This window comes from Psammomys obesus, unplaced genomic scaffold, assembly GCF_907164565.1.
Source record: "Psammomys obesus unplaced genomic scaffold, mPsaObe1.curated_primary_1811, whole genome shotgun sequence".
In the NCBI taxonomy this organism is placed as follows: domain Eukaryota; kingdom Metazoa; phylum Chordata; class Mammalia; order Rodentia; family Muridae; genus Psammomys; species Psammomys obesus.
The window spans coordinates 34,657,916-34,685,507 of NW_026596046.1; the positions used below are offsets into that span (position 1 = coordinate 34,657,916).

At 52.4% G+C, this 27,592-nt stretch overlaps 1 protein-coding gene across 1 annotated transcript in view; it reads left to right on the forward strand.

The window, feature by feature from the left end:
• Window positions 1-26,866, forward strand: part of Chrdl2 (chordin like 2) — a 28,011-nt gene extending 1,145 nt beyond the window's left edge. Inside the window, exons 2-11 of the mRNA XM_055623502.1 lie at window positions 9,479-9,591; window positions 13,300-13,393; window positions 14,328-14,470; window positions 16,769-16,862; window positions 18,529-18,584; window positions 20,273-20,438; window positions 21,316-21,510; window positions 21,845-22,018; window positions 25,883-25,975; window positions 26,787-26,866. Coding sequence (XP_055479477.1) covers window positions 9,479-9,591; window positions 13,300-13,393; window positions 14,328-14,470; window positions 16,769-16,862; window positions 18,529-18,584; window positions 20,273-20,438; window positions 21,316-21,510; window positions 21,845-22,018; window positions 25,883-25,975; window positions 26,787-26,866 — 1,208 coding nt within the window. The remainder of the gene's footprint in view (window positions 1-9,478; window positions 9,592-13,299; window positions 13,394-14,327; window positions 14,471-16,768; window positions 16,863-18,528; window positions 18,585-20,272; window positions 20,439-21,315; window positions 21,511-21,844; window positions 22,019-25,882; window positions 25,976-26,786) is intronic.
• Window positions 26,867-27,592: the final 726 nt, after the last annotated feature.

A 27,592-nucleotide genomic window follows, 5' to 3' on the forward strand; every position in this document is an offset into this window, starting at 1 on the left:
AAGAAAGAAAGAAAGAAAGAAAGAAAGAAAGAAAGAAAGAAAGAAAGGCCAATGAGGGACAGTACTTTGAGAGCCTAGCTTGAAGACCCAGGTGCCAACCTCCCAGCTGGGAACCTTCCATTTCCACAGCTCAGCTCCACCTGCCAGCTCTGCTTCTGTCTGGCTCCTGGGTTGGTGGAGCTGGTGAGGCTGGATTCTGTCCTGTACGTTCTGGTGAGGGGACAGTTGTGTGTCTGTCTGCCGTTCCCTAGCCCGCTAGTGGCATGAGAGTCACAGCCTCATGAGTAGGCAACGGAGAAAGGTCAGAGTCGGGTTCCAGTCTTGACTCTGCCTTACACCTGTGTCTCTTCTGTGAGCTTGTTTCTTCGTCTGTCAAAAAGAGCTACTAGCCAGGGTCTGGAGGGCTTGGGAAACAATGCTTTCAAGTGCCTAGCGAAGTACCAAGTACTCAGTAAATGTCCCCTGTCCTCCTTGAACCCCGAGGATTTCCTCCTAGCCTGCCTGCTGTCCACAGAAAGAGATTTAGTCTCAGAGGACCTCTGAGTCTGGCCTTGGCCCTGCAGCTTCCTTCCCAATATCATTGCCCTGGGTGACCCACTCTGAGGATGGCACAGAGGTGCTCAAAGCCCCTTCTGCCCCCTACGAGCACCAGCCCTTCAGAGCCTCACAGTCACCTCTTCCAGAAAACTTCCTGGTGACCTGCTCCCTTCCCAACCTCCCCATCTCTGTCACCAGGTTCTGCAAATGCTATGTCCCCCATAGCCTCGTGAATACAGAGCTCCACACACTCAAGAAAATGACTGTCACTAAGGTGACCTGACATTTGGGGAGGAGAATTAAGATCCTGGTGTTGTCAAGGCTAGAAGAGCTTTCCCTTCTGTCTCTATCCATCAAATTACCTACATTTACAGTTAATCTGAAGTCGGGGGCAGGGGTGGGGAATGGGACTAGTACAAGGCCACAAAGAAAGGAACCTAGATCCTACATCCAGGCCTATCATTTATTGGTTGTGTGACCTGGGACACATCCCCCATCTCTGAGCCTAATGTTGACTGGAGCTGTTGGTCTGTGAATACTGCAAGTCGCCTGCCAGTGTCCTATTTGAAGGTCTCATATGAAAAGTCTTGTCCTAGCATAAGAGGTGGTCTCGCATGTGTGGTGTGTGAGAAGTCTCCTGGTGACGTCCAAAGTGCTTTTACAAATGGTGCCAACAGATGGGTGTTCTCAGGCCCAAGGCAGCCACGCCCTGAAGCAAGTCCACGGGTGGTGAGCAGGGGTTTTGGCACACTCCTTAGCTGAAGTCTAAGGCTGCTCAGCAAAGGTTATTTATTCTCCTTTTGGCTTCTACCCGCAGATATATACTGAGTCCCACTTAAGCCATACCAGGCCCTAAGTGCCTAACCCTCACCACTGACTGACCCCAAATTCCATCTGAGGCTGGAGCTGTCACACAGGAGGGCTCTCACCGGTTTCTGACTTGTGCTGACTCCAGTCCCACACAGACTCAGCCCTGGTCATCTGTGGTCTCTGTGACCCAGCAGTGGCCCTGTTCTTTTGACTTGACTCCAGTGCCTTCTCTAGTACTTGCTTCTCTCTGCACTGTTTCTCTTCTCTCCTTTTATCCAATGCTACTTTCAGGAGCGAGTCCATTACCAAGTAAGACATGGACTCTCAAGGGTTTGTATCTTCTGGGACCCGGAGCTTTGGTTCCCAGGTGATGGAATCTCGGACCCCAGCAGCAGGCCTGGACAAAACGGTAGTTCCAGCAGGATGATGAGGTTTTAAAGGCAAGCCCTCCACCACAACATCAGGGGAGCAGCACCTGCTCTTTCCCTGGTTCCAAATGTCCCCTCAGGCCCCTGTTTGCCGCCTATAAGATGAGATGCTCGCCCTGGCATGGGCGGTGTTTAAGGACCATGGTAGCACTGACCGCCTGCCTCTAAGGTCCAGATGTCATTGTCTTTGTCCTGAGTCCAGGTGACTTGGAGAGTGGGAGTTGGGAGAGTGTAAGTATTCTTCCCTGTGGGAGGAATAGAGGAGCTGTCCCTGTGAAAAGGTGTCTGGCTGGTGGTCTAGGGAAATACGTGCCGTGGGATACTTACCAGCATGGAATCCTTCCCTGCTAAGACACATCTCTGTCCATCTGTCCAGATGTGCACCACCGGGTGGGAAACAGGTAAAGGGGAAGGCCTTAAGTGCAAGCCTTGGGCCGCCACGAGGTTCTGCACCTCCCAGCGCTCACCACTAGAGGTCTCTGCCTCACTCACCGGCTCCAGGCTGCAAGCCCCAGGACAGCTACGCAGTTGCTCCAGCTGTTGCACCTGTTCTAGGGCTGGCCTCTCAAGTTCCCTCAGCCGCCGGCCATGGCGCCGGCTCAGAGAAAGGACCTAGAATATCTTGAACTCCTGAAGAGGAGGACTGATATGAGGGTGATGTCCCTGGGAGGGTGCAGCCCCAAAGATCAGGCCCCGCTCTGGGCAGGACCCAAGCCTGTTGCCCATTCTTGTACTCAGGAGTTCTTCACAGTGTCTCAGCTGAGTCTATCTGCTTGCAAGCAGAAGCCATTTCTTTTGGTCCTGTCACTCGGGTGGGCGTCTCTGTAAGCATTCTCTCAGAGCTACAGAATGACCGCAGTCTGTGCTGGGGCAGATCAGGGATCTCTGGCAAGTCCTGACCCCTCCCTTGCTGGGCCTCACTTTCCCTAGACTTGGACATAATCTGAGTCCCTAACTTTCTAGGATCCTATGAATCTAAGTGTATATACTCGAGCGAAATAATGTGCAGAGACAGCTCTTTGATAAGTAACAGAGATGCCCTCCCTGGCTCAGTGATTCTGTCCTCTGGAGTCCTCATATGCTTCTAAACATCCGCCGTGCCCCGAGGAAGAGAGCTGTGTTCAAAGAACTGTATCCCGATTACTAGTTTGCACAGCCTGGGCACTCAGGCATTTCTCGTAACATTTAAAGGCCTCCCTCAAGGAGCGCCAAAGCCCTGGGCAAAGCTTATGTCTTAGAGGGGAGTGGGTTTGTCTGTGTAAGTAAAGTACGGCTGTATGAGTAGAAGTGGGATCCGAACACACACATTCCTGGGCAGTGAGGCTCACTCAGATTTTCTGAGTTCTTGCTACAATTCAGGACTTTGCTCTCCTCTCCCTGAAACTCCTGGTGTGTTTCCATGGCCCCCTCCAGCCTCCCCTGAAGCTGCTTTCTGGCCGTCTTTTCTGATTGCCACTGGAAGTCTTTAGGCATACTACCTTTCCGGCCTTTGACTTGCCCCTCCCCACCTGACCTTTATCACTCCATGAATGTTTTGGGTCAGACCATGGGGTGCACTGGGAGGGGACACGTGAAGAATGTTGACTTCCTCATAAAGATCAGGGAGTCATCGGTGCCTTCAGCTGCCCTGGGCTCCTGGCCTTTGTGTACACAGTGTTCTTTGGTTTGGCAGGTGGTTTGGGAGTCAGTGGCCAAGAGCTGGAAGGGGAGGTCAAAGGTTAATTCATGTTATGTGGCAAGATATACCTGTCGAAACGGCCTTGTTCTCTTTCCATGCAACAATGTTGTTTTGTTGTTGTTAAGGAGAGAGGTTTCCAGGATTAAAGGCCCTAATTGGTTCTTCGGCCATAGCTGCACTCTTTCTGCATTCTTTCTGTTAATTTCATCCACCCACCCATCCGTCCATTCATTTATCAAGCGCTAACTCTGCGCGGGCTCCGCACCAGGCGGAGCTTCGGGACCCGCTCACTTCTCTCACACAGCCTGCCATAGAAGACAACTCCGCTCAACAAGTGTTTCCAGTCATGGTGATAAGGATTCAGACCAAGCTTAACTCAGTGGCGAGGGTGAAGCCGGGGTCCTGCAGGGTTGGGGCGGCCTTGTGAAAGCGGTGACATGTAAGCTGTCTTTGGAAGAGTGAGGAGGGACTAGTCCATCACTGGCTGTTCCAGGTGGAGGAAACAGCAGTGAGAAGACCGGATGTGTGGCGAGTGAGAGGCTCAGCAAGAGGGGGTGAGCCTGAAAACAGGGTCATCACCAACAGCAGTGGCTGAAAATGTATCTGGGAGTTCAGAAACGGTGGGGGGGGGGGGGGGGGGCTGGCTTGGGACCATATGGAGTCTGTCTGGCAAATATTGCGGCCCTGAATTGAGACTAGATGGACTAAGTCCAAATGCGTTTAGTCTGTCAAAGTAGGTAAGGAGCCCAGGAGGGGCCTACGGAGGTGGGTGCTCCCTCTGACCCCTCTCAGGGTCCTCTCCGCCTAGCCATAGTCACTCCAGCCTCTGTGCTTTTGCAGGTGGCTCCAGATTCCTGGCAAGCCACTCTCCTCCTGCTCCTTGTTAACTAACACTTCCAAGATCCTGCCTGGTGTCTCAGTCCTCTCTCTCTCTCTCTCTCACACACACACACCCACACACACATAGAGCATCTATTACACTGTGCTCCACATCTGTTTGTCTTCTTCATGAGTCAGGCTCCAGGCCCATGGCTGGGTGTAAGGCTTGAGATAAATTGCCGCAAATCAGTGAATGGCAGGAAGCTCTCTCCTGTAACTAATGATAATGACGCTCACTGCCTATGATGCCAAGTGCCCTGCCGTCACTGAAAGGTCATTTTCTCTGGCCCTTGCCCAAGAGCTGCAGCCACTGGGGTCAGTTGCTGTCACTCTGCTAACTTCCACGTTGCCAGCGGCACAGGCTACTGTGTTTGTATCCTGGCTCACAGGTGGTTCTGGGCCACCCTGGCATCATGTGCACCCAAACCTCCATCCCCTCCCTGATCACCCCTCTGCCCTCTCTGTCCATACCCCAACCATTCTGCCTTATAGACTGCCCGTGGAACCTACAAACATGCTTCAATCTGTACCTTTGCTTATCAGTGTTCCTTCCCTTTAGGTCCAGCCCTCGATTTGCTGTGGTACTATCTCACCAGGGTGAAAGCCATAGCTCTTCCCTGATCCCTTGCCCAATGGCCCTCCAATCAGCTTTCAACTCCTGTGGCCCACAGTGACATTCCTAAAAGGCAGGCTTGATCATGCCTGCAACCTCAGTTTCCCAGCTGGCCTTTGCCCTTTTGACTCCAAGGCACCACCATGAGCCTCCATCCCTGCTTTCCCAGCCGGGGCTCTCATCTGACTCCTGCCTTCCCAGTCTCTGCCCAACCTTCTGAGCCACTTTCAGCTCTACATCCCAAGCTAGGGCCAGATAGGTACTGGTGATATTAAGGGAGACAGGACTGGCTTATGAATGAAGCGAAAAGGGTCCAGGAGGGTCCAGGAGCTTCATGAACAAGGACACTTTGGAGATATGACCTCTGTGTGGTTATGATCCTCATGGCTAGGAGGGGCTGGAGACTGCGCTGTGGACTCTGGAAATAAATACTGTGAGAAACAGACTCTTAAGGAAATGTCGAGCCAGCACGCTGATCTGCTTTTTGTCAGTCTGGTCTTGTGCACTACTTAAATGAACATATATTGTAATCTGTGTCAGACACAGACACGGTGTGTGTAAGGATCCGACTTCATTCTAGAATAACCCCAAGACATAGCGTATTACAAGTCCCACTGAACAGATGTGGAGTTGGTCGTGGGATATTTGAGCAGCTTTACTCATCTTGGGATTCAAATAAAAGCTAAGTCTACGATTTAAGCCCTAGCCACTGGGACTACAGAAGGTCCTAAAAATAAAACATGCTTATTTCTAGATGAAGAGAGAGCACTCTGGGCATAGGTGGGTGAGGTGAGAAATGGTGCTGAGTGACAGAAGGCGGAGTTACGGCCAGAAGAGGAGGCAGAAAGCTATGGAGAACAAAGGAAGTTAGATAAGGAGAGTACTGCCTCCTCAGTGGCACTAAGGGTTGACCCCAGGGGCTCCCAGAACTTCATCCTAACCCACCTCAGAGGGTCAGAGAGCTTGGGATGGATGTAGCCATCAGAACCTCAGAGAACTGTGGGATACTCAACCCATCTCATGACCACATCAAATGAACCAATTAGGAGTTTCATGATGTAATGAAATGAAGGCTTTTACAAATATGCAACTTTCTGATCTTGAATCCTAGAAGAGCCTTAGGACTTGAAATCGTGGATTCATAGACGGTGCAGAAAACCTGGAGACCAGAGCCTACCCCTGATTTTCTTTCTGATAGGGAAATTGAGGCTCAGAGAAGGCAAGACGTCTCTGAACATCACCTCCTGTGTTTGCAGCTTCAGGAGTAAGCACTCTTTCCAGCAGCCTTGTACGGGAGCTGGTGCTCATGCCAGGGTCACTGGAACCAGGATGGCTGTGCTTGGCAGCCTCCTCCCCTCCTGGTTTTCACATGGCCTTGGGAACACACCTCCCTGGAGGGAGAGAGCGCTCCAGGCACCTTAGAGGGCATGGTAGGGTGGAGTCTGTGGCCACCAAAGGCCTCCTGCCAGGCCCCCCACAGACCCAGCTTCTGCCAGGCATGTTGGTGGCAGGGTGGAGCCCTGACTGAGTGGCTCCTGTCCTCACACCCTGAGCAGGCAGGGAAGGGAAGGCATGCCAACTGGCACAGAAGCCCAAGGCTGAGGACTGCCCCAAGCAAGATAGGACATGGTTTCTTCAGCAACTGAGACCTAAGGTAGTCACGGCATTGCAATCACTCCTCCCTGTGGGGGGAGGGGGCCGAGGAAGAAAGACATTATTCACTCCTTGGAGACTTGGACTGGCTTTAGCCTGCACCCCAGCTGGGCTGGTGCTGCACCCTCTGCCAGGGGAGGCTGAGAGATAAACACAGCTCATTTGATACGGGCAAGCCAGGCCAGCCAGGCTTTGCTGGCTCTTGGGGGATAGGACCTGCTATGTGGCACCACCCTTCATGGTGGGTTGGTGGGAAGCAGGTAAGGAGAAAACTAAGTTGTGTGTCCCTCAGGTCCTCCATGGCCCACTTCATTCCAGACTATGGCATCATAACAATGGCCTCAAAGCTTTATCCTGAGAGGCCAAGAGGGCAGAGCAGGAGCCCTGTGAGGAGTCAGAGGAAAATTAGTTTTTTTCCTCTTTCAAAGCAACTCCCTAAGGTATAGGAATGGCCTAGGACCTCTAGCATCATGGAGGTATGTGTAAAGGGCCCTCTTCAGCCCACCCCAGTTTTTGTATGAGTTCCCATACAAGCTCTACTCAGCTAAAGGCTGGTCCTGAAAGCCAAAAAGAACATGATTCTGAGTCCCTGTTTCCAAGAAGCACCACTAGAGGTTAGGAGAGAGGCCCAAAAGGCAACTTCTACATAGTAGAAGCCATCAGGAGGAAAAGCCAACAAATGGAGTATGGTGGCTGATGGAGCAGAGAGACAAAGAGGCGGAGACCATAGACCTGGAGTTTGAGTTAGATGATGGCATGGGTGATAGGGTCTTCTTTGGACCCCAGGGCCCCGGGTTCAGATCACTGACTAGAGAACACTAGGCAATCCTGTGCTTTCCAGTATAGTTTTCTTGTAATCATGATGGCACAAAGCACTGCAGAATGAAAATTACATAGCCCATGTTTTAGACTGTTTTCATCTCCATGGCATTTGGTCATGTTCAAGGGAAGGTGGCTTTGTGCTTTCTTGCTGTGTTCATCATATAGTGTTCAATTAATATCATCAGCTGGAAGCACCAGCCAAGGAGCATGCATGGACTGGACGTAGGCCCCTACACAGCTGTATCAATGGGCAGCTCGGTCCTTGTATGGGTTCCCTAGTAAGGGAAATGACTCTGACATGAACTCTGTTGAGTGCTCTTTGAGCACTTCCCCCTGGCCGGGCTGCCTTGACAGGCCACAGGGGAAGAGGATGCGCTCAATCCTGATGCAACTCGATATGCTGGGGTGGGTGGATAGTAGAGGCTTTCCTGAGGGTAGGGGAATGGGAAGAGGGAAACAGGAAGGGAGAGACCAGGAGGAGAGGAGGGAGGGGACTACTACCAGGATGTAAAATGAATGGATAAAAATAAAAATTAAAAAAAAATAGCATCAACTGGCTCACGGAGTGGCTTGCAAGAATTGCAGCAATTAATTCTCACCCGATGTTTAGGATATCATTAATTCTTTTCACACAGGGTCTTGTATCTCAGGTTGTCCTCAAACTTATATGTAGCTGAGGATCACCCTGAACTTCTTCTCTTCCTCCCCCACCGTCAGAGTACTAGAGTTCTGTGCTACGATGCCTGATTATGAGATGCTGAGGATCAAACCCAGGGTTTCGAGTATGCTCAACCAAGCACTCTACCAAGCCAGCCTTCACCAGCTCCCATTAAGTAACTTATGTAAACACTCGGCACAGAGGATAACTGCAGGTTCCTTCTCCTTGGCTCAGTATGGAGGCACTTGGCTCTGGCTCTGGCTCCCGAAAAGAAGAGCTCAAGCGATGAGTTTTCCTATAGGAATGCAACATCCGTTAGGGGGCTGAAGATGCCCAGATGACTGTATGGAGGAGGAATGACAGAGACAGGGCAGGAGGCACAGTGAGCCCAGGTAGTCATGTTGAAATGGAAAGCCTGACCCTGGGCCAGCCCTGAGGGAGGGGGAGAAGTGAGGGTGACAGTGATTGGTTAGAAATGGAAGGGGATGGATGGTTTAAGAGAGTAGGTGATCAGGGGTAGGAAAGGCATCTAACCCTCCTCAAACACAAGCTAGTGTTTCATTCATTCAGAGAAACAACCCATGTACCTAGTAGCAATGGATGCACAGACAACTAAAAGTTAGTTAAGGTGACAGTCAGGACTCAGAGACGTAACAAAGGTGATTGTTGTCTGTGTGTGATGTGTGCGTGTCTCATGTGTGTGTGTGTGTGTGTGTGGAGGCCAGAGGTCGACATCAGGTGTCTTCCTGGCTCAATCCCCACATTCTGTATTGAGTCAGGGTCTGTCACTCAAACCCCTGATAGACTTGATGATTTGGCTAGTCTAGAGAGCTTCAGCGAGGCTAGCCAGCCAGCTTGCTCCAGGGATCCCCTGTTTCTGCCTCCCGCCACTAAAATTCCAGGTAGGCGACCACACCTTTGGGACATTCCACACGGTGCTGAGCATCTGACCGCCAGTTCCCACATTTGCCACATATGCGTAGAAAGCTCTTTGCCCCTTAACCATCTCCTCGGCCCACAAAGGTCACCTTTAATGCTACATGAAAGTCAGGTGCCACATGCCTGTGCCTGCGCATGTGTCTGTATGGAGACCCAGGCTTTTACCCTGCTTGGGTACTAACTTCTGTGTAGCCTTAGCATGTAATTTGTCCGTTATGGACCTCACGTTATCTATCTATGCATAAGAACTGCATTTTATAGCACAGTGTTGCTCTGTAAAGCATTTCATTGGTCCCCTTCTAGCCCTGTAAACTGCCAAGGCTGCGAGAGGGGCAGCCGCGTGCCTCACAGCAAGCATTTGGGTCAGCTGAGATTCATACTCAGACATTCTGGGAATGGGGATGAGGCAGGGGGTTAGGGTTGGAACCTTCTGAGACTAACGTCACTCATTGGCTTGTCAGGCCCAGGCAAAGTCTGCCTCTTCGGTGAGAAGATATACACCCCCGGCCAGAGCTGGCACCCCTACCTGGAACCACAAGGCACGATATACTGTGTGCGCTGCACCTGCTCCGAGGTAGGCTTCTCAGGCCACGGGGCCACCTAGAGCAGGGTGTCTGGGAGGTCAGAGGATGGGAGGACAGCCTGACTTAAGGCAGGCACCCAGGAATTCTCATCCTAACTCGATGTTGTCAGAGGCAGCACTGCAGATGGATGGGCTGAGGAGCTGGCACCCAGTCTGGTTTGTGGTGGTGCCAGCCCTGCAGTCTCCACCCAGCCGAGGATGAGCGCCTATGACTCCTTACTCACTCCTTTCCAAGGAATTCCCTCCAGCCTTCCTCCTAATCCTTCCTCAATAGACACTGCTCCAACTCAGCTGATCCAAATATTCATTCTCTAAGGCTTTGCCCAAAGCAGTAAATGACCTTTGTCTGGAGCATCTCTTCTTGCATGGACACCTGTGTCTCTCTCCTGATTACTATTCGAAGTTATGCACACCTTCCAGATGAGGCCCCAAGAATGAGTCTGACATTTAGCCAAAGGCTGAACCAAGTAAGGCAGAGACCATGTCTTTGTTTCCATTCCATCTCCTCCTAACCCCCTCACCCGTCAGCTTTCCATTACCACAACAAAACAATTGAGAAAATAATCATATAAACAGGAAAGGTTTATTCTATTTCACAGTTTTAGAGGCTAGATCGAGCCCAAGGTCAGTTGGCCTTATTGCTTACTTTGTTCCCACGGTCCTCTTCACGGGCACAACCCCCGGTGACCTATGGCCTGCCCACAAGATCCCATCTCCTGGAGGTCCTTAGAACCTCCACAGCTTCACCCTGGTACCTTTAACACCTTTGGGGGGTCATTCAACATCCAAACCATATCACTAACCCAGCACTCCCCTGGGCCTTGCACAGTCAGTTGAGTAGGATAAAGGAGACCCATGCAGTTCTCCACAGAGATCCAGAATTCTCCAGAGAAGTATGAGGATGGAAGAACAGGAGCGGGCCAGAGGGGATGTCTTGAACTCATTTTCTGGGTGATGCTGGGGGCTTCTGGCTCTCAAGCCCTCAGCACCCTCTTTTCCTCACAGACCAAGAGAGGGAGGAGGCAGAAACTCTGAGGACCTCCATGGACAAGGGAGAATCTCCAGGGGCAGAGAAGAGACCCTGAGGAGACCTGAGTGGGGAGCAAGTGACACAGCCCTTTTCTCTGCTTCCACACTGGGCCTACTCCTTCCTGGGTCTCTCCCTCCCCCTGTTCCCACCGTGTTAGCTTCAGAACTCAAACACAAACAGGGAAACAATACCCCCATGGCTCCAGCTGCCTCTTTTTTTTTTTTATCCTTAGCACATCTGAGGCCAATAAGCCATTTAAAAAAAGAACTTTATGAAATCCAGCCAGAAAACAGAAAGGAAACCATAACAGAAAAGTCCAGACGTGTCACATGATCCAGTTGACAAAGGCCAAGCTTTGTGATCCATTGGAGTTTACTCATGTCTCCATCCTCAGAGTTCACACATGTAGCTTCTTTTCCTTAGCCCAGAGCGCTGTTGCCCACATTTCCGAAGTGCAGCCTGAACACCTCATTTCTCCCCACCGTTGCCCTTCTTCACCATGGAAGCTACCTTCCTCTCTCACCTGGACCAGTGTATGAGCCCAACAACAGGCCTCTCTGCTGTTCCCCTCAAAATCCGTCCTCCATAAAGCAGCCACAATGACCTTCCCTCAACACAGAACTATGGTGTTCCCCATCCAATAGCTTTGGGTGGGGAAGTGTCTCATGTAGCCTAGGCTAACGCAAATGTATCTGCGGATAAGCTTGAGCTTCTGATCCTTCTGCCTCTACCAACAGTGCTGGGGCCACGGGCATGTGCCAATGGGCCTACTTTATGCAGCGCTTGGGATCGAACCCAGGGCTTCACGAGTGCTAGGCAAGCATTCTTTTAACGCAGCCCACTGGCAGTTCTGCCTGATCCAACAGCCTCCTTATCTTCCAACTCCATACCCTCACCGCAGCCACACCGCCTGACATCTGGAACATTCTCTGTAATCCCTCCATTGAAGTAGTCTTCTCTAATGTCACGGACGGCAGTGTTTCTCTTCCTGGTTCATGTGACCGTCACCTCCTTAGGAGGATTCCCTTACAGTCTCCAAATGTGGCCTTCTAATCCTATCACTTGATTTGGTCATTGCCATAAACATAACCTGAGGTTAGCTTGACCTGCTTCTTACCGTCCTATGGCCCACCTCCAGCCACTAGGACACAGGCTCCTGGGACTATCACTGGCCCCTGGTCACGTGCTCAGCATGAGCACCAACACTGCCTCAGCATCCCATGAGGGCATGGGCCCTGGTTATGCTTGTGTGACCTCCCCTAGCCTCTGGAATAGTCTTTGCTCCCAGCATGTACGCTCAAGACAGGAAGTGAGGTCATCTATATTTTCATAGCCACTCCAAAAATGATGGATTTGACCTTACAGTGAAGTTCCCTCTGGCTGCAAAGAACCCTTCCACATGCCTTGCCCCTGCTCTGTCACTACCCCCAAGCTGCCCCCACCTGGTCCACTTCAATAAGAGCCAAGAGAAAGGGTCAAGACCTTTAGACCACACGTCCCTCAAACTCCACCTTGCTTCTCTGTGGGCCTCATTTTACCCTCTTTTGATTGATTAAGCTCCTTAGGTATGGGATCTCTAGGGGATCACTGTTGAAGCACAAACCATTTTCTGGATCTGAGAACTCCCCTCAGCATCAGTCAGTCCTTGGTATTCTCTGGGACACGGGTATCTATGGTCTCCCTTAGTGCAAGAGGGTGCTTCTGGAAGAACTCCTGTCTTCAGCCTCTGCTGGGTAGAGGGCAAGAAAAGGCAACTACGGTGCATGAAGGCTGGGGCTACCTTGATTACCTTTAGGGTTCAATCGATGCTGGCTCCATTCATTTGAGAGCCTCTATGTCTGAGCCCCGGCTCTCTCTTCTCCCATCGCTTACCCACACTTTCAGATTTTAGTGGTTGCTTGCTTAGAGTCAAGCCCTTTGCCGACCATTGCTTTGGAGTTGATGGCTGAACAGGAAGACAATTGTAAAGGTTCATACAGTACAGAGTCTGTCACAGCAGCAAGAGCAAGGCGTGCAGAGGCTGAGAGATGGCCTGGCACTCTGGGAAGCCTCTGAAAGGGGATGTGGCCCCTGTCTCTGCCTCTGATCATCTCTTGCTGTATGTTTCTCTGATTCTCTCTCACCTGCTGAACTTGAAGCTGTGAAGGAACTTCAGCTCCTTTCTTCTCTGGTGCCAACCCCAGAGGCTCTGTGCAGGGTTCCACAGACCTCTTGTAGACTTGGGGAGTAGGCTCACAAAGACCCAAGGATTTTTCGTAGCAGATTTTTAGTCCTATCCTGGTCACTGTCCTCTTGTATTACTGCCCTCCTTTGAACACACAGCTCAGGGTCAGTACTGTAAGAAAAACTTGGTAGAGTTAAAAATAGCCCTGGCAGAGCACCAAGATCAGTGTCCAGACAGCTCAAGGCTTTTATTTCTATTCCTCATCCCCACTAAGGGGCCACGAGATCTGAGCAAACCTGGGACAGGTCTGTCCTCCCCATTGGCTAAGGGTGCTGATGAGTAGGCTAAGTGAGATCTGTGAGAAGGGTAGGGACTGGGCTCCTTTGAGTTTACTCTTAATCCTATTACACACAGGCTTAAGACAAAGTGGGCTTCTGCAGCGGGGGTGGAGGTTCCGGAAGGCAGTGGTTCTTTGGCCCAAGTCCCGCCCCTGCATCTCTTTCAGAACGGCCACGTGAACTGTTACCGCCTGCGATGCCCCCCGCTCCACTGCGCACAGCCTGTAATGGAGCCACAGCAGTGCTGTCCCAGGTGTGTGGGTAAGTAGCTTCTTCCTCCTGAGCTCCCCCCCACCATGACGGCTCACTCCTGCTCTAAGCCCCTGGCTGAGCGAAGCCTCCAGAAGGAAAAGAGACTCCTGTCCATCAGATACATGGGAACAAACAAAGGGTCGGTGGACCCCCAAGTGGGCTAGGGCCCCCAAATTGATACACATAGCAGAAGGCAGACGGAGTAGAAATTGGGTGGATGAGACAACTCAGCAGATAGGGGGACTTTCCATCATGATGAAAACCTGGGCACAATCCCTGGGACCCACGTGGTAAGAGGAGAAAACTGACTCAGAAAATTGCCCCTGACCTCCACCCACATGCCACAGCCTGCACCCCTTCCCCCAAAATGAGTAAATGTAATACAAAAATTTTAAGTTAAAAAAAGAAAGAAAGAATAAAAAGTGGCTGAGGGATATAGAAACTGGCTTGGCCTTCTGACCACACATTTGGATCCAGTCCCTCTGGCTATCCAGAAGTGAGGGAAAGTGAAGGTGAATGACTTGGGACTGACTGTCCCCTGTACGAGCCCATGGTGTCTCTGCTGTGGCTCATTTCTCTGCCTCTCGGATTGTGAACCTCTAGGTCGCAGGGCCAAGCCTGACATTGAGTGCTCCAAGAACACTCAGGGGCTGAGGGCAGGAGCATGTGGCCAGATGTAGGTATCAACAGGACCCCTTGGCTAGCTGATAAGGGAAATGTCTAGAAAGGTAAAAGCCAGACCTGAGTTTAAAGGCTAAGGAGGGAGGGAGGAAGGAGAAAGAGGGAGGAAGGGAGAAAGGGAGGGGAAGGGAGGGGGAAAAAAGGAGGAAAGGAGGAGAGAGAGAGAACACAATCTTCAGAAAATTGGCCTTTCTACTTCTGGCAAAAATCTTAAATCCATGGAAATTTCATTTTCTTCTTCCTCCTACTCTCCTGCCCACAGATCCTCATGTCCCCTCTGGGCTCCGAGCTCCCCTAAAGTCCTGCCAGCTCAATGAGACCACATACCAACATGGAGAGATCTTCAGTGCCCAGGAGCTGATCCCCACCCGCCAGCCCAACCAGTGTGTCCTCTGTAGCTGTATTGTAAGACCCTCTACAGTCTCTGTGGCCCAAGCCAGTGTCTATCCTACAAAGGGGTGGGATGGACCATTAAGTGAGAATCAGAGAGGTTGGGGGCAAGGGAACTCCTGGGGTCCACCATGTCCTGCCCCTAGCTTAGTGAGATGACATTTTGCTCTGTTTCCACATCTGGTCCCCAAATAATAAGAGTAGCCCATTTTCACTTCCTCCAGTGGACACAGCACTCCTTGTTTCTCTGTCTTCTCTGGCTCCACACCCAGGGCCTGGCATGCAGAGGATGCCCAGTGGTTGCTGTAGAATGAGTGAATGAATACCAGTTATCCGTCCCAGGACACAGACAGGGCCTGACAGTAGCAGATGGGATTTAGTCTGAAGTGCATAGACTCTCCATCCCCGTGGTTGGAGTAAGGCCTAGGAACAGCAGGGTTGACAGACCTGTGACTGGGAGGCAGAGGAAGGTCAAGCAGGCATGACTTAGGAAGTCTCCATCTTCTTGCATGGGAGAGTCTCCCTGTGGCTCTCTTCCTGTCATGCGGGCTCTCTGCTGTCACTCTTACCCTCAGTAGTAGCTTTCCTATCTCTTTACTCCCTGTTGCCAAGCCTCTCTGGTCTTAGTCCCTGACTCCTTGAGGGAGTCTTCAGCCTCTTTCTAGGTGATGTGTCAGTGAGCTGTGCTTGAACTCCATATCTGCCCCAGCGCTGTGAGACTTTTCCTGGAGAGACTTGAACAAACATCTTTCTTCCACAGATAGGGTACCAACAATTAGCCAAAGAAACTATTCCACTCAAGTCTAAACTTGGTGCATCGGCGACATGCTGGGTCACTTACGGGAGCGTGGGTGGCTCGAAGGCAACGCATCACTAAAACTCCCTCCCTAACGTGTATGACGATGCATTGCCAATGCATCCAATGCAAGCGGCTCCACCCGAGGGCCCTTTTCCCAGCTGCTGTTGCTGCTCATATAATCTTAGAGAGAAGCCTTCGGGAGCCCTAGAACTTTCTGAGCGTCCTAAGCCTTGTAAATTTCCCTGGTTTCCGGAGTCTTATGAGCCTCCATCCTCCTTGCAGGAGGAAATGTTTCGATTTGGAGGGAAACACTTAGTTCCCAGTGTGACATAGGCAAGCCGTCTCTCTCTAACCTGCTTCCTCATTTTTCTTCCATTTCCATCCATGAATCTTAAAGTTTCCATGTGGCAGAGGGAAGAGCCAACCAGCATCTGGAAATGGTTACCTGTCAGGCTAGTGAGTGGCTGCTGGGCAGAGCATGTGCCTCTTGCCATAGTCTAGAACATTGCACTGCTAGCTTATGTTCATGGAGCTGTCTAGGGGGAAGACCCCACCCTGTTCAGAGAAGCAGACAGAACTCAGGGCGGTTAAGTAGCTTGCCGATGGCTTCAGAGCCAAAATCCAAACCCAGACCTCCATGACCCCTGAAGTCCATGTTCTTTTCCCAGTAGAGTGCTGCTTCCCATGAAAGGGGCTGCCTGCACTGGGACAAGGCTTTGGGAAGAGGCAGAGGTGACAGTTGTGGATGGAGAGGATGTTCTAATGGCTCCTTTGCCCAGCCTTTCTAACCGCATGCCTCTCCTTTCCTTCATCGCATCAGCACGTATGGTTCTGGCTTGTGTTCTGACCTCCCCTCTGGGAGTGGGAGCCTTACATCTCAGACTCATGGGGAGGACTCAAAACCGCCTCGTTTCCTGTAGGACCGTGGGGCCTCAGAGCCGCCTGTCACAGCCACACTCAAAGGTGTGAACGCTGCCTTTCACAGCAGGTGAAACTCAGGAAAGAAGTCCTCTCCAAAGATGCCAACTGGCCTGCCTCCCTGAGGGCCCTGCATCCTGCAGTTTCACCTTTCAGAGTGGGCCTTGAAATTGGAGGCCAGTGGTTTTCAGAAGAGCAATAAAAAAGCCTAGGAGTTACCCATGGAGTCCTATGTTATGCTGGGTCTCTGATGTGGGCCCCGGAGAAAGATACTGATGTCAGTAGGAAAACCTGAAGCCTGGGCCCTGGCCCCCTCTATACCCTGACTGTCTCTGTGATTGGATAGCACAGCTCCCCACTCATCCCCAGCACTCCCCTTATCTTGAAGCTCACCTCACAAGTTTCTGTGAAAGCCAGGGGAGGTGATGTTCTTTTGGGGCTGACTTGCCTTGCTCAGGAACCACATGCCACTCCCTCCATCCTCTACCTCAAGGGAGACCTCAAGGCTATTTGCTCCCAGGAAAAGAGGCTCTTCTGGGCCCCCAAGGCTGATCTTCAACAGATCTCATTTCCAATCTGGTATGTTCTTTCATCAGGAGGGCCATACTTACTGCGGTCTCATGACCTGCCCTGAACCCAGCTGCCCCACCCCACTCCCTCTGCCTGATTCCTGCTGTCAGACCTGCAAAGGTGAGTGTCATAGTGAACTCTGTCACCTTGACTCAGCCTAGTGTCATTTGAAAGGAAAGCCTTAACTGAGGAATTGCCTGTATCAGACAGGCTTGTGGGTGTGTCTATGGAGAATTGTCTTAGGATGCCCACTATGAGCAGTGCCATCCCCTAGGCAGGTGGTCCTGGCCTACCTAAGTCAAACAAGCTTGCAAGCAGTAGTCTTCCCTGGTTTCTGCTTCAAGTTCCCACTTGAGTTCCCGAATTGACTTTCCTCAATGGTGGACTATAACTTGTAAGCTGATATACAAACTGTTCTTAGTGAGAGTTCAGTGTTTTGTCACAGCATTAACTACAGCTGTGAGTCTTCCCGAAGTCTGCCAGGTCTCACAGCACCCCCTTCATGGACTTCCCGGAGAGCCTGGGGACAGCCAGCGTGTAATAGGGAGGGAGTAGCTTGGCATGGATGTCCCCGGAAGCAGGACCCACGGGCAGTGTTGTGCTGTGCCACTTCTACAATCCCAGGAAGCAGTGTGAGGGTGAGAGAAGAGGACAGAAAAGTTTAGCCCCCAAACTGTCAACTCCCATTGGCCAGGGCTTGCATCAATAACCCTCGCTAACGCTCTTGACTCCTGCAGTATGGGTGACAGGCAGCTCTGGGAGCAGCAGGCAGTGAGGGGAGGGGCTTGGCAGGGGCCGTGGGTTGGAGGTACTGCAAGGGTGAAGCTGAGGACGACTAGCTAGTGGGAGCAGAATGGGGGCTGCTGCAGAGCTTTTCGAGGCGGCGCTATCCCACAACAACAAGGCCAAAAGATCAAGCGGCACCCAGGAGGAGATGAGAATGGGCTGAGACCTTGTCAATCCTGTCCTCCTCATGCCAGCATAGGGCACAGGGTTGGATTCCCTGGGTAGATTCTCTGGGTAAACTGAGGCTGTTTCATATGCTGCTAAAGCACAGGCTGGGCCTGAGCAGAGGTATACAATTGGACTTCCCGTGTGGCCTTGGGGAGCCTCAGCTATTGGGGTTTGGGAAGACATACTTCTTTTTAGCTCTCCTTACTCTCTAGACACCAGCTTGGAGGGGAACGGAGAGGCTGGCCTCGCAGCTCTAACAGGCAGACCCTAATGCCCAGGTCTCTGAAGCACAGGCATTCAAGACAAGCCAGACGCTGGAGTGAGGCAAGGGCTTGGGAAAAGAGAATGGCGCTGAGCTTCAGGAAGCTGCAGGGCCCTCTCTGTGGGCTGGTTCCTTGGGAATAACAGCTAGAAGAGGCCTCACGATTCCTCTGGAGGCAGAGGACTGAAGAGGAGAGCCCTAGAAGTGTGCAGTGAAAACCCTGGTCACAGACATGGGCTCCTGGGATCTTAGAACCATCCATGAAGGGATGATCGATATCCCAGTATGGTGACTTTTAAGTAGACTGAGTAAGACCCTCTGAGTAAACCGAGCAGTTCAGGCCCAGGAGTGACCAGAAGGTCAGTGTTGGGAGCCGAAGAGGCAGCCTAGTGGTGGAGATTTTGATAATTCAATAAAGACAAAGACAGGCTGTATAGCACAGTGTAAGCCCCTCTAAGGTAGCCCACAGGCTGGGGCTACAGATGTGGCATCAGGCTTTTGGAAGGGACAGAGATGTAGGCAGAGGCCTCAGGGCCATGGCCGCAAGGCTGAGCAGTCTCCTTTTCTCAGACAGGACAAGTGAGAGGCCCACAGAAGAGGACACAGTACAGGTGCAGCATGGAGAGGTAAGTGCGCGCACAGACGTGGTGCGGAGAGAGGCCGGCCTAGGCCAAAATCGGCCTGCCTCTCCAGTACACACCGTCTTACCTATTCCTGGTCCTCTATCCCTCTGCTTGATAGCTCCAAGGCCTGAGAACTTGACTCTGGCTCAGCTGCACTGGTACCTCTATATTCCAGCCTCTCTCTTTCTCCCTCTCTCACTCTCCCTGTCACCATGATTTCCATTATGGCTGATGGGCCAGAAGGGAACAGGCTGCCACATAGGACAGGGTAGGCCCCAAAGGCCCTTATTTCCCTCTGGGGAATCTCTGACACTGATCTATCCAGAGCCTGTGTGTATGGGCAGACCACACCCTTGAGGAATGGCCTCTGGCTTGATCCATGCCTCTGTGCCTCATTTCTGGGATACAGGTTCTTTGCCAGGGATCTGCCTTTTTGCCCCGCCCCCCCACACACACACACAATCATCTTGGCTCCTGTGGATCTTGTCTAGAATTCAGATGGCCTAGCCTTCCCAGTTCTCTGTGGCCTGAGGGGAAAGAGATGGGAGAATGAGCCACACCCCGACTCAGGCCCCCTATCGCTCCTCTGTGCCATGTTACAGTGTGAAAACTCCTTCTCTTTTTCCATCCTGGCCTCCGGGAGCCTAGGACACCCAAAGCTGGACTCCTGACCTTTCTTCCTCAGCCAGGGCATCTGCCCTTACCAGGCTGATTTCTCAGGAGGGTCCATAAAACTCCTTCCCGCCTATCCCCAGAAAGCAGCGTGTGAGGCCCAAGGCTGGGCAGACCCTGAACAGCTCCTTCCTGAGTAACTGAGTAGCTTGTACAGCTGGGGGTTGTGTCCTTCAAGTCCTTCTTGACTCAGTGCCACCCAACACATGAGCAGCTTCCTGGGCACTTCCTGTGTGCCAGAGCCTGTGCTGGGGCCTGGGGTGTTTCTATTCTGCACTCTCTGTCTCTGGGCCATGAAAGCCTTAAAGACTGTGTGGAGGGGAAAAGACTGTAGAAGGCATGCAGAAGGAAGGGTGTAAGTGGCTCCTGAACGCTGGGGAAAAGAACAGGCTCTTCTCTCTGGCCCTCAGGCCTGTCGTTCCCTTCTGTGGCCTGGAGCTACCGAGCTGCAGAGCACCTGCCCCATAGGCTGCCCTCCCCACCCACACCAAGCTGCCTCATCCCTCCTAGATTGGTGGGGAGGGGCAGAGGGATGGAGAGTAGGACCTGAGAGCTTGGAGCTTGGACTCCAGTGATTATGGAAAGGGAGCTCTTTTTAAAACTCTGTGTTTCTAGGTGGACCCTGTTTGTTTTTGGTTTTGGTTTGGTTTGGTTTTTTCCCTGCACTGTGGAATTCTGAAACCTTCTGGGATCTTCAGAGGCCCATTTGTTGTCTCAGCCGACTTATCCTAAGCAATAAAATTTCCTCTGCATCTGATCCCATGTTGCTCTGCTACCCACTGCAGTCCCAAGGTCTGAAAAGGACTTGGTGGAGGCTGGCTTGCCAAATCCTTGTCAGTGCTCTCTCGCTCTCTCTCTCTCTCTCTCTCTCTCTCTCTCTCTCCCCTCTCTCCCTCTCTCTTTCTTTCTCTCCCCCACTCTGGGAAGTCCTTGAGTCTCCACTAGCAGGCCTCTTGATGCAGCATGGTTTGTGACCCCTGCTGTGGCCTGTCCCTCTGCATCCTGCCTGCTGTTTGCAGAGACATTCCCAGGATCCATGCTCAGAGGACAGGAAGAGGAGAGGCCCCGGCACCCCAGCCCCTACCAGTGTCAGCTCCCCGCTGAGCTTCCTCACCCGATACTTCCGACCAATAGGAACCGGCAGCACTACTATCAAGATTATACTGAAGGAGAAACATAAAAAAGGTGGGGACAGGACCCTCCTCTGTCTGCTGCTGGGGCGGGGTCTACCTCCTGAACCCCCTACTCTGGTTCACCGCCTCAGTCCGGCCGGGCGCACCCTTGAAGATCATTAGTGCCATTTAACAGATGAGGCTACCGAGGTGCACAAGTACCGAATTAGGGAAAGAACCAGTCCTGCTTTGTAGAGGTGGGCATGTCTCACCATGTAGCTCAGGCTGGCCTTGAGCTTCAGATCTTCCCGTCAATGCCTCCAAGTAATAATACTTTATTGAGCATCTATCATGTCTTTATTGAGAAGTAGAGGAGACAGAACAGAGTCTGTCCCAGTCTCCACCCAGTCTCCTAGACTACTTGGGAGACAGGTGAGCAAGTTAGCATGAGACAGGGCTAAGGACAAGACTGTCCAACGGAGGGGAGGCAGAGCTGGTCTGCAGGGTGACAGAGGGGATGGGGAAGGGCCCCTGGCTGCAGAAGGGGGGAACAGGGGCTCACAGCAGGATTCCAGACTGGTAGAGAAGGAAGAGCCACGGGGCTACAGAATCCCAAATCCTGGGCTGGGGACGAGACTCGAAGGCAGGGAAGCGGCCCTGTTAGTGTTCACAACACCAGACGCCCACAGTTGTCCTTGGTCCTCCTACTGCCAGGCCAGCACCCTCCTTGCCCCACCAGAAGGACTTCGGCAGGGGAGGGCTCACCATCCTTAGTGGACCTTGGGTACTAGGAGGGACGTCAGGGTTGGTACAGGCTTTACTCCCTGGCCTGCACCATGCGAGCGGTGCAGCTGGCGCTGACTCCGGGCCTACTCTACACTTTGAGCTAAAGGCTCCGCCAGACGCAAGGCCCTGACCATCCCCCCCGTCCCCCCGTGCTCATGTTCCAGCTTGCACCCACAATGGGAAGACGTACTCCCACGGGCAGGTGTGGAATCCCACAGTGCTCTCCTTCGGGCCCATGCCCTGCATCCTGTGCACATGTGTGGATGGCCACCAGGACTGCCATCGGGTGACCTGCCCCACCCAGTATCCCTGCAGTCAACCCAAGAAGGTGGCCGGGAAGTGCTGTAAGATCTGCCCAGGTAAGAGGGATGCTGAGCGCAGGGGAGCGCCACCCACAGGCGCTGGGCGGCTAGGGGACCCCCATGGTGCTTACACTTAGCCACAGATGTGGGGTTTGCAGGTGCCCAGACTGCTGGATGCACCGGCATAGAGAACCCCAGACTACATGGAACCACCCAGCACGGCAGCGCCTCAGAGGCTCTTGACATAGACACAAAATCAAATGACCTTCCGCACTCTAGGCAGCGATAAAATATTAGAACACTGGACCTTTGAGACTAGCCGATGTTGACTGAACACATCACAAACTTCTCTCTCTCTCTCTCTCTCTCTCTCTCTCTCTCTCTATCTCAGAGGATGAGGCAGACGCTGACCACAGCGAGGTCATTTCCACCAGGTGTCCCAAGGTGCCTGGCCAGGTCTCTGTGTACACATTGGTGCCTCCAAGCCCAGACAGCCTGCACCGCTTTGTCCTGGAGCATGAAGCATCGGACCAGGTAGAGGTCTACATCTGGAAGCTGGTGAAAGGTGAGTACCCAGCTCCGTCTCCCAGCCTCATGTTCCTCCACTACCTGCCTGTCCTCAGAACCCATAGGGGCCTTAAGGGGGCTTTGCTGGTCAGATGCCTTGGCATTCTTCCAGGGGTAAGAACCCCTGATTCCACCCCCATTCCCATTCCTTTGTGATTCCTATTAGCTCTGATAAGCTCGCCAGGGCCCCTGGATGCTCCCTCTCCTGGTCATGGAGCATTACTACACCCTTTGAGGAGCTGACCTTAAAATCATAGACTCTACTGCTGAGGTTGAAGCATTGAGCCAGATCCAGAACCTGGAGAAAGGAAGATTCAGGGTGTGGGGACTGCTGGCTCCTGACTTTGGTGGGCTGCCCTGCCAGAGTGCGCAGCTTTACTTGAGTGACTGCAGAGATGAGGCCACAGACAGAGGCTATGGAACCAGGCAGACCTGGGTTCAAATTTCACCCCTGCTACTTCAAATCCCGGCTCTTCTCATTCTTACCTGTGTGACCTTGGGCAATCACTTAGCCTCTTTGGACCTCAGCGTTCTCTTCCATGAACTGGGGGAAGGGTCTTTAGGATAATCCCCAACCTCTGGGATGTGGCAAGAACGTCTGTATTCTCCTACCACTGGCTGGCATGCTGGAGAGGTGGGCTTCTGTCGAGTGCGAGGAGTCGCTTGTTCACTCTCAAAGCTTTCCTATGGCTAGGGGGACGTGCAGAGCTCACAGGGCGGGAGAGGCAGGAGCAGGGACTCTCCCCAGTGTTCCGAACCGGATCACACTGTTTCCCAGGCTGCTGCTGGCTACAGCTCTAGGACCACCCACACTCTACCCCCCAGCAGGCGCTGGGATAGCAGGAAGCAGGAAGCCCCCCCCCCCCCGTCCTTGGGAACACATGGCTTGATGACTCGTGTGGAACAGGTGCTTGTGGGGAGCTGACCTGGCCAGAAAAGGCTTCCTAGAGGGTGGACTTTTACAAGTGGGGCAAGCAGGAGGGCCTTGGAGAAGCCACAGGGCCTCTGCAGCAGCTCTGTGCTCTGTGATCTGTACATAGCAGACGCCATGTGCGAAATGATCCTCCCAAGAAGCCTGGTGGTATGTACTCTCAGGCCCCATTTTATGCATGAGAAAACGAAGTCTGCAAGGCTGGGGCACAGCTTAGTCACTGAAGTGCTCACCCAGAAGGCCCCGGGTTCAATCCCCAGCACAGTATAAACCCAGTATAGTAGCACACACCTATAATCCCAGAAGTGGGATTTCAAGGTCATTTTCCAATACACAGAGAATCTGTGACCAGCTTGGGCTACACAGACCTGTCAAAGGAAGGAAGTGCAGGCTCCGTCTGGCAGAGGTAATGACTTGCCGGAAGGCTTAGGGAGGTGCCTGAGAAAGAGCAAGAAGGGCCAGGATGACCCAGAGAGAATGGGGGGCGGATTTGTTTTCCACGTCATCATCATAGACCCAGCAAGAAAGAAATGAGGAGGTCTCTCCAGCTCCACCACACCAGGCCGTACTGTCCTGCCCCAGCAGTGCTCCCCATCACCTAAACATTCTGATTCCCTCCCTGCCCCAGACTGACACACTCCCTGGCTCATCATCAGGGCTGCCGATTGCAGATTTCTCCCTCAGAGGGGTGGAAACGAATGAACAGTGACCAATGGACCTGCCCCAGCAAGGCCACTCCATCTGGGACCAGCCCGGAGCATAGTGGGCTCCGGCTTAAGAGTCCGTGTGACTCTGGAGTTTCCATTTGTCCCCTGATGGCCCCTGACCCCTGCTCTACCCCTGTGCAGGTGCCTCCCTCTCAGCCCAGAACATCTCAGTCCAGAGAAGTTTGGCTTCCCTGTGAGCTGGACTGGCCTATTGCCTGAAACTCCCTTACCAGGGCCAGCTCTGCCTAGGGGCCCATGGGACCCAGCTGTGCTCAGACTCCACAAAGCCTTTCAGAAGAGCAAGAGACACATTCAAGACCCCAGGCCAAAGGCCTTGTAGACCATGGGGGAGGGACTTCCTCATACCTGTTGCCCCTTCTCCCATATTTTCCATGTACCAGGGAGCATGCAGTGGCCAGCCTCTGCAGAAACACCTGTCCTCATCTTATAGAAAATAGTCCTTGCCACTCTGCTGCAGCCCTAGGGCCTTCAGAGCTATATGCTGGTTCTTGGCATCTAAGCTGGGCTCCAAGGACAGTGCTGGCTTTTTCCTAGTTCCTGAAACTTACTCCCAGCATCTGGGTTTTCTGTTCCCCTCCATGGGACCTCACTCTGATCCCTAGATACAGATCTGGTTCCTGGTTTTCCCCACGGCAGTTCTGGCCCAGCTAGGCTTTCCTGGTTGCATCTCTGGCCAGAGGCCAGGGGTAGGTAACAGCCAGTGCCACCTCACAGACCATGTGCTTAGGGCCTCAGTGCCATGGATAGCTTCCCATAAAGTGAAAATACCAGAGGATTCAATTAACACCTCATTTCTCCTGGGGGTTCACTAGATTACATACAAATACATTTATCTACTCATTCACCCAGCCAGCCAGCTACTCCCACATTTATCTGTTCATCCACCCTTACACCCATCTTTCTGCCTATCCATCCATCCATCTACCTATCTATCCATTCATCAACACACCCATCTATCCATCCACCCAGCTGCCCCACACACATTTATTCATCTACCTCCACACCCATTTGTCCATCTATCCATCCATCCATCCACTTGTCCATTGATACATACACACATACATACATACATATACATACGTACACCCATTCATCCTTCTACTCAGGGAATCATTTGTCATACATGTTTCATGCTTAGAACCCAGAGAGTTGAGTACTCAAGAGGTCCACATCTGGAAGAGAAGGTAGGAAAAGGCGTAATGACAGCACCACAGGGATGGCGGTGACTGGTCTGGGAAGATGGCTTGGTTGAAAAAGTGCTTGCCTCGAAAGCATGAGAAGCTCAGCTCAGTCCCCAGAAGGCATGTAAAGATGACGGGTGCGGTGACACACGCTTGTTATCACAGCGTTCAGGAAGTGGAAACAGGAGGACCCCAGCCAGACTAGCCTACCGGGTGAGCTCCAGGCCAATGGAAGACCCTGTCTCAAAGGAAGAGGGCAACATTAGTGAGGATGGTACCCCAGGTTGTCTGTCCTTTGCCTTCCATATTCACACACATATGTGTGAACACACACCCACACACATAAACACATCTGAAAAGAAGAATTGGGTAAAATGGTAAACAGAACCTGGGTGTGCTAGGTCCCGTGGAGAGGAGCTGTAACCACCTTCAGGGTGGATCAGGGAAGCCTTCCGACTTAGAGGATGGGTCACTCACTTGCTGTCCTCAGTAGGTGCAGAAAGCAACAGCAGGAGGACTGGTTTCCTCCTGAGACCTCAGGTACTAGCTAGGACTGGGCCACACTGAAGACACAATAGCTCCATGTCCTTTGATGTCTGAATCAACACAGCTCTGGACTTCGATCATATGCTGTATGCTACAGAAGAGCTTGGCTGGTCTACAAGGGTCAGCCTTCTCTTCTTTATTTTTCCTCTTTTATTCCTCCCTCCCTCCTTTCCTACACCAAGGGGTATGAGGACTGTACTAGTGAAAGAGCAGCAGTAGAGAAAGGAGGCTAAAGGAACAGGTTTTACGTATTTTGGAAGTGACAGGTGGTCAGAGAATCCAGCACATTGTGGTTTAAGAGGGGTTAGGGCCCTACGGTAGTGCCTGAGGAGGGGCAACGGGGTAGGAGAACAAACTGGAACCTTGCAGATTTAGCCCACATTATTTTGGTGTCTCATCAGACTGGGGGCACAGAGGGAGGTGGCGGGGTGAGTTGTGTCACCCCATCCTACGGCTCATGCTGTGTCTTTCCACAGGAATCTTCCATTTGGTTCAGATCAAGAGAGTCAGGAAGCAAGATTTCCAGAAAGAGGCCCAGAACTTCCGGCTGCTCACCGGCACCCATGAAGGTGAGACCTTGGACGTGGAATAGGGCCAGGCAGGGGAGCAGAGACAAAGCAGGACCTCGGGGAGTTCCCAGGCTGCTGGTGTCAGGGGGAGGGGGGAGGGGGCTGTCAGCCATGCGGACGTCAGTTCCCAGCACAGGAATCCAGCGGGTGCCTGGGCCAGGGATTTCTCAATCCCTAAGTGAGAGAGAGAAGGTGAGACTGCGCAGCTGGCCTTGTCTTGGCCCCGTAGTGTCAGGTCTGAGCCCCAGGCCCTGGGGCTCCCCATGCCTCCAGACCAGTGGCTCTCAACCTGTGCATCGCGACCCCTTTGGAGTCACATATCAGATATTTACATTTCGGAACAGTGGCAAAATCACAGTTATGAAGTAGCAACAAGATGACTTTATGGTTGGGGTCACTACAACATGAGGAACTGTATTAAAGGGTCTCAGCCTTAGGAAGGCTGGGAACCGCTGCTCTAGACTGCCCGTTCTCAATAAGACCCTTCTAACCTCTTTCCTTGACACTCTAATTTGCTCTGCATTACTCTGGCCCCGGATGGGTCTGGGGTGGGGTGGCAGGTCAGGTGCCAAATGAAACATTACCCACAGAAGTCAGGAAACCCCGCCCCTAAATGCAGAGTGTCTGAAGGCTAAGTGTGCAACTAAAAGACAGGGACCTTACCTCTCCTCCAGCGGGTCCCAAACCCTGCCTGGCCCATACAGCCTCACCTGCCTCAAGCATTAAAAGGCCGAGCCGCCGCTATTGTCAGTCACATGCTTGTGAGATGCATGGCCAAACACGCCTGTCTCTCCCACCCCCATCCATGCAGGTTACTGGACTGTCTTCCTATCCCAGACTCCAGAGCTGAAAGTCACAGCCAGCCCAGACAAAGTAACCAAGACATTATAACAAGGACCTAAACCGTTGCAGATATGAGCTTTATTGTGTTTGTTATTGTGTAGTAATAAAGAAGTTGCATTTACCCCCATTCCTGCCTGTTGACTTCACGTCCCATGACCGGGGACCCTTCTAGGCGCATGCCTTTGTCCGGAATTTATATGGGTAGAAGCAGACTCAGAAAGTGCACAGAGGGGCCCTGGACCTCACAGCAGCTTTTCTTCAGAGCCATGGATAGCCCTTGCAGCCTCCTTGCCCAGGCCTTGTCTCCCAATACCCTGACCCCTAAGCCCCGGAAAGGCTGTTTTTATTGGTTGCACCTCCACCCCTCCAAGAGCTTCATGGCACTGAGCCTAAGAAGAGGAACTACCTTAGTTAGCCAAGAGGTAGGATCACAACCTCAGTGCGCTTTCGCTGGAGCCTGGGGCCCTCCTACGGCCAGGGAATCGGAGTTTAGAGAGGAGCAGGCACGCAGGGGGTTGGTAGGTGGCCAGGGCTGGAAGCCGGGGCTCTGGCTCCAGGCTTGTCCTCCTTCCCCCGTTTTTTGTTGCCACATGAGCAGCCTTACCTCCAAGGGATCCAAGACTAGTCCGATTGCCAAGTTGGCTTGCTGTCTGAGAAGGCCTAACCCTTACAGCGAAAGACAAATCAACCCTTTATCCTGCCCACGTGTGTAAGGGCTTGTGCTGTCAAACATGCTTTATGGCCCATGACTTCCCTTACGTCAAACAATGTAGG